The following is a 7,533-nucleotide window of genomic DNA, read 5'->3' on the forward strand; positions in this document are numbered from 1 at the left end:
TAGTATGTGATAACACAGAATACCATCCGTTTACCCATAGCTATGTATAGGGAGGTCACGTTGACATTATGAAGGCTATGTTTTCTCTAAAGACTTTATAAGAGGCTGGATACAGTCCTAGGAGACCTGATAGTGTTAAGATACAGTACGTTCTCACGATCAGGCTTCCTCGCGTTCTGGACGCAGAGTAATTTTTCTTGCGGAAACACAAGTGTCCTGTGATGGAGAACGCACTGCCCATGCCCACGATTAGGATTCTGGGCTCAGAGTATTTTTGCTGTGTTCTCCCGCTCAGAACATTTGCATGTCCACAAGAATAAAGACATGCTGTGGCTCGGAAAGCAGCGCCGCAGGTCAGTTTATGCAGGGTTAAAAAGAAGCACAGTGGGCATGAGATATCTATAAATCCCATCCAGTGTGCTTGTATTGCACAAAGCAGCGTTTTGGGAACAGTGAAAATACGCTGAGTCCAAAACGCTGCTAAGGCTGGAGAGTCATACTTGCGTGAGACTTGCGCGAGGATCACATCCCACTGGCCGGACTGGCCGCCGGCTCTCCTGACAGGAGAGTGTCAGCTTCATGTATTTCTATGCAGCTGACATATTTTGGTCAGGAGAGCTGGCGGACAGTCGATGTGATACTCACAAAGTGTGACTGCAGCCTGACACTGATCGTGGACACGGGAAATTATACTAATCTTTTCAGGGAAACTGAAGCCCCTATAACTTGTGGACAATTTATTTTTTGGATAGGTTTTGCCAAGACTAATGAATTTGAATTTCAAAAGATTCCGTGATCTATGGGAGGCAATCATATTCCTAGACTATGATAAGACACAACCCAAAATGTGACAGACCGTTAAGCCATCTTTGGTGCATTGGCTATTTATCGCTTGGGTTTTGTCCAGTTCTGACCTTAATAAACAATATTTGGTAAACTCTAAGTTTGCATAAGGTCAGATTAGAAGCATAGTAGCTATAGAATGGGCAAATTAATGGATACAACAAAAATATATTATGCATGCTACATATACTAAAGGTGGAGATAGCATCACACACAGTGTAAGGTATATTCTGATTGTTAGTGATGAGACTAGAAGTGAAGAATTACAAGGAGTATGGTGTTACCAACTGCTACTACTGTATATATTTCTGTATTTGTATAGATAAGTATATACACAGTATCTGCTGAAACATTTCGTTCTCAATTGGTTACTCTTGTGCAATATATTGGCTGAGCATCTGCATTTTTCGAGGATAGGTCTTTAGCAAATATGTTCTATTATTTAAGGTTGAACGCAGAGGAGTAGATTATCCTTAAGAAGCTTTTGCATCCTTAATCTCGGTTTACGAACACAGAATTTTTTTTCATCAATCAGACCAATCTTACAGATGATGAAATTGGTCTGAGGTGGCTGTAATTTTCTTAAGATGAAACCAATTTTCACCTTCCTCAATCACTTTGATGAAACCATTCATCGCATTGTAATGTTGTGATCTTTCAGATGCTGTTTACATGCTACAATTATTGTATTGTAATTTTCAGACAAATTATTAGGTGCGGCACATACATTTTCTAAAACAGATTTCAGTTAAATAAATCGGCAATTTACACCTACAAATTGATTATTAGTATGATCATGTCTGATGATCTGTACATGATCTGTACATGATTTGTACAGATGTATTGTATAGATGTCTGTACATGTATTGTTACATCACTGACACTTTTAGTTTTTTTACAATATTTTTACCATCCTGCACTTCTTGGTATCTAGGAGAGGTTGGTATTAGCTTTTAATACTCAATGATAACAGGTGATAACAGAAAACCAGTTTGTATCAGCTTCCTGATGGTTTAAAATGGGTCTATGAACAGATCCCATTCATTTCTATAGAACGCAACAAGAGATGAGTGGAAATGATGAGCTTTGTTATCAGTTTCTGTCCTAGAAATGGGATTTGCATGTTTTTTTTTTACCAAAAACCTATTAAAAATTATATAAAAAACACCGATGTAAACGTTGAGAGCTGCAAATTTCACTGAATTGGTTATAAGAATATGTGCAAGGCTGGATCAATTTGAATTGAACATCAATAAATGTAATCTATGAAAAAGCAATATATATGTATGTATCCATCTACCATTCATATCATATCTATCTGCATAGCTGCCTATATTTCTAATCTCTATCTCTCTATCTTTAACCATCTCTGTAGCCAATAGCTACCTAATATATATCTCTTAAATCCATTTATGTCATATTTATCCATTATTTATCCACTACCTCACTATCTATCTATCTAAATATCTATCTATCCTAATATCGATCTGTCTATCTATCTAAACCATATTTATCTATCTATCTTAATCTCTATCATCTATCTGCCTATCTAGCTATCTATCCCTCTAATTTAAGAAATACATAATGAAGCAGCTCTATAATCTTGGGCTTTGGGTGTAGAGCTTACCGGACACATACCTATAGGTCCATTCCACTAAACAGAAAAAATAAGAAGTCCTCCAATTTGATTGTGCAAAAAGTTGGCAAACTCTTTATTATCCCATGTGGCAAAGATTCGGTTCCCCAACAGAACCTTTTTTAAGCTTAAAAAGAGTTCTCTTGCGTTCCGATAAACTTTGCCACATGGGCTAATAAAGAGTCAACCAACTTTTTGCACAATCAAATTGGAGGGCTTATTTTTTTTTATTTCTATGTTTTTATTTTATATCTAATATTCTTCTTCTATCTATTTATCTACCTATCTTGCATTAGTTCTAGTGATAAGCGAGCACTACCATGCTCGGGTGCTCGGTACTAGGGTGCGACTCGTGTACCAAGTATAGTGTAAATCAATGGGGAGTGTGAGCATTTTTCTGGATCTTCTGAAAAAATGCTCAAGTTTCCCATTGATTTCCATTATGCTTGGTACTCGAGTCATGCCCATCTATGCGTTCGACTGCTCGTAATCGAGTACCGGGCACCTGAGCATGGTAGTGCTTGCCCATAACTAATCAGTACATATACTGGTACATCCCAATTTTTCATGACTTTGGCATTGTAGATGATTTTATGAGAAAATGTATATATACACCGAATGTCTATCTCCTGGGTGTTTCTCATCTATCAATCTCTCTATCTATCTCGCTATCTTAATATCTATCTATATCTATCTAATTGAAAAACAGCACATAGAGATATGAAAATAGGGTGCAAGGACCCCTAACAAGCCATAAATCCTCTGGTAAACAATATATTAGCAAAAAAGGCAGTGGTACTCCAAAATATAGTGAAAAAAGTGGACTTTCAATAGCCCATATTGTTGGCGACATTTTGGTTGTTTCCAACCTTTTTCAAGTCTTTTTTTTTGGCTTCAAAAAGGTTGGAAGCAATTGAATCGTCGCCAACAATATGGGCTATTGAAAGTCCACTTTTTTTCACTTAATTTTAGAGTGCTGCAGCCTTGTTTGCTATTATCTATCTAAATAATATGGCAGTCACACAGGATGCATTAAGAAATAGATCCCACTTTTTTGCATCTTCTTTTTGAGTGTTGCCCTCTTTTTTGATATGGTTAATAAAAACACTCACTGCTGTTTTTATCACTTTTACTGCAGTAATGCCTATTTTGGAATTTATATTCTTTCTATCTTGGATAAACATAACATACGTGCCAATTTTGTATCATTTGCATTGCAAATACCTTTATGAGAAAAGCTATATGACTAAAATATCCATCCATAATATAGCTATATACCCTAATATCTATCAATTTCACCATCCATCAATCTATTTATATCTATCTATATCTATTTATTTATCTATCTGTCCTAATATCTATCTATCTTCCCTACATCTAATATCTACTTTCACTCTATCTATCTATCTATCTATCTATCCTAATATCTGTTTATCTATCCTAATAGCTATGTATCTACTCTAATATCTGGCTATCCATCCCAATATTTCTCTCTCTCTCTCTGTGTATATATATATATATATATGTATATATATATATATATATATATATATATATATATGTGTGTGTATATATACACAGAGAGATGTATATATGTATATTTATATTAATATCTATATGCTTCCTAATATCTATCATCTATCCTAATATCTATTTATCTATCCTAATAGCTATTTCTCTATCCTAATCTCTCTTTTACATATATATATATATATATATATATATATATATATATATATATAAAAATATATATACATACTAATATCTATATGCAACTTAATACAGTATCTACCTACCCTAATCTCCAGCTATCCTAATATATATATATATATATATATATATATATATATATATATATATATCTTGATATCTTTATCCATCCTAATATCTATCTAGCTATCTATCTAACATAATATTTATCTATCTATCCATCTATCTCCCTTTCTCATATCTATCTTCCTATATATTAATCCCAGTTTTATGAGGAAAAAAAATAACATTTTTATATTGCTTTGTTACATAAACACAATTTGAAACTAGAACAGAAGTGAATTAAATAAAACTGAAAATTATAAAATAACTATCAATCAGATAATCCTCTGTCAAACAATCAATGATATATAATGTCTGAGTTAACATGAACATTTGCAGGCACAGCCCAGTCATTCATGTGTAATCTGCAGCAAGTCATGGATCAAATTAGATGAAGAATTCTGCTGATGCGTCTGCAGGGTTTGCAGGTTCCAGTAATGGCTCACATCACAGACTTGAAGAGTGAACATTCTGTATGATTTTATATACCAGAGAAACTTTAATGATCAAAGTGGCTTTAAACTGGTTTTACAGTTCACATGTTTTGTGCAGTTGCCTCAGAAACAACAGTGGAGAGAGATTTTGGCTTCTAATATTTATTTGTGGAGCCAGAGAAAAGCCAGGATCTTAGAGACCTGAGCATTCTGTGTACTACACTGCTGTCCTGCTACATAGCACCAGATTTACTGACCATTTCTGTGGCCCCTGTCCCCTCACTGGCATCTTCTCTGCAAAGTTACAAGATGCCTAATTGCTGCTTATGTGCAAGCAGAAGGGTTATTTTCAGTCATAACTGATAAATTTCTGAAATGCTTTTTACATTGCAAACATGTGCATCTTAATGGAAACCAGTTCTTCTCTCCATTAGAACATGCTTACAAAAAAAGAAGAGGAAAAAAATGGTTTAGAAATAGAAGTATCGATTTCATAGCAATGACATGAATTCTCTGCTTGCAGCATTGTGGGGGCTTACCTTAGAAAGTCCAACCAGCCATCACGGATGATAGAGGGGTCCAGCTGAACGGAGAGGAAGTTCTCATTCACAGTCCTGGTAGGAGTTTTGGTGTTGACATCAAGGAGAATCAATGTTCTTCCTTTCACACCTGAGGACCTGGAGGCAGGGAAGAGTCTCTTTTCCCCAATTTGAGGGGTAGCCGAGCCCCTTGGGATCCTGATGATTAGTAATGAGAGCAGCAGGTAGACCTCCAGAGGATGGGAGCAGGGGGGCATCAGGATCATGGTGCAGCCCAGGCAGGAGGGAAGGAGCAGCCTTTGATCGCTCTGGTCTTGCACACACCGTTATCCTGCTCAGGAGGAGGCTCACTGGGAAACTAATTGCCCTTATCTTAAGTGCATGTCACTGAGCCCCTTTCTTTCTTTTTTTTTTTTGCGATGTTTTGGTGCTGCTGGAGGGGAAACCCACGCCCCTGACCAGCCTTTAAGCAGCTTGGGCCAAGAGTCCCAGTCACCCAGCGCCGCCCATCTAAGAGATCCAGGCTGCGGATCATCTGCCTGCTCTGCTGAAAGGTAAGGTGGATCCTTAACCCCATGGGCGCCGATAAACACAGCAAAGGGCATGGAATGCGAAACAAGGACTATAGAAATGCAAAACAGAGCTGGCAGGGAATGCGACAATTAGTTCTCTGTATAAATATATGTATATCCCATCCTGTACATGATCCTTGGCCACAGATGTATCTGAGGTATATTCTTGCTTTCTTTCGTTGTGTATATATTGTAAGCTTCATTTTGATGGCTGTCCTGTGTGCATACTTTGTGCCTGCACTGGGCAGTGTGATGACTGTGCGCATGATTTGATGACTGTGCGCATGATTTGATGACTGTGTGCATACCCTGATGACTGACTGTGTGCATGCCCTGATAACTGTGCGCATGCCTACCCTGATGACTGTGCGCATGCCTACCCTGATGACTGTGCGCATGCCTACCCTGATGACTGTGCGCATGCCTACCCTGATGACTGTGCGCATGCCCTGATTACTGCGCACATGCCTACCCTGATGACTGTGCGCATGCCCTAATGACTGTGCACATGCCTACCCTGATGACTGACTGTGTGCATGACCTAACGACTGTGCGCATGGCCTGATGACTGTGTGCATACTCTGATAACTGTGCGCATGGTCTGATGACTGTGTGCATACCCTGATGACTGTGCGCATGGCCTGATGACTGACTAAATCTGTGCATGCCCTGATGAATGTGTGCATGCCCTGATAACTGACTGTTTGCATGCCCTGATGACTATGCGCATGCCCTGATGTCTGACTGTGTGCATGGCCTGATGATCCACTGTTTATGCACGGATGACTGTGCGCATGCCCGGATGACTGTGCGCATGCCCTGATGACTGTGCGCATGCCCTGTTGTCTGTGTGCATGATCTGATGACTGTGTCCGTGCCCTGATGACTGTGCATGCCCTGATGACTGTGCATAATCTGACGACTGTGTGCATGCCCTGATGACTGACTGCATGCCCTGATGACTGACCATGCATTGATGAATGACTGTGTGCATGCCTTGATGACTGTGTATGCCCTGATGACTGTGTGCATGCAATTGACTGTTCTCTGTGAGCATGCTGTGTGCCAGGCAATCTCCCTACAATCATCCTCACAGTTATGAGCCTGTAACACTTATTTTAGCAGCTGTACACTGACTTTATCTCTCCACTATGCAATGTGCCCGATTGTTACCATTACGGGGCAGTTTCTAGTTCCTGCTCCTTGTGCTTTGTATATGTGGAAGAATCCACCTCTTCCGACATTGCCAGACAGGGAAACTACTATAATATAGGAAGAAATAATATAGATAAATAATATTGTTTTCTCCTAAATTCCCTTGTGATAATTATATAATATACAATAATTATGTGATGTAATAATGTGTAATGTTATTATTTAACTCAAATCATTTTGCTAAAATATATATTTAGATTACACAATCCTAATAAATAAAGAAAATGATTCCTAAATGCACCAGTCAGTATTCATAATGCTGTAATCTAACATGTAAAAGTTTAATTCTTGGAACTGTATTACACATCCCTCTGGACTTAATACACAGATTGTACGATCCTGATATGTGCGATGATAATTACCAAATATACTGGAATTACACGATGTGTGAGGGAATGTGATAAACACTATTGTATGCATCATCCAGATATGGAAAATAATAACACCTACTGTAATTATAATTTATGGCAATAGGTTGAAAA

The 7,533-nt window shown here is 38.1% G+C and overlaps 1 protein-coding gene across 1 annotated transcript in view; it reads right to left on the reverse strand.

Annotated features, from left to right (window-relative positions):
* Positions 1-5,530, reverse strand: part of HPSE2 (heparanase 2 (inactive)) — a 479,085-nt gene extending 473,555 nt beyond the window's left edge. Inside the window, exon 1 of the mRNA XM_075351599.1 lies at positions 5,265-5,530. Coding sequence (XP_075207714.1) covers positions 5,265-5,530 — 266 coding nt within the window. The remainder of the gene's footprint in view (positions 1-5,264) is intronic.
* Between the last annotated feature and the right edge of the window lie 2,003 nt (positions 5,531-7,533).

The sequence above is a fragment of the Anomaloglossus baeobatrachus genome, chromosome 5 (assembly GCF_048569485.1).
Source record: "Anomaloglossus baeobatrachus isolate aAnoBae1 chromosome 5, aAnoBae1.hap1, whole genome shotgun sequence".
In the NCBI taxonomy this organism is placed as follows: Eukaryota; Metazoa; Chordata; class Amphibia; order Anura; family Aromobatidae; genus Anomaloglossus; species Anomaloglossus baeobatrachus.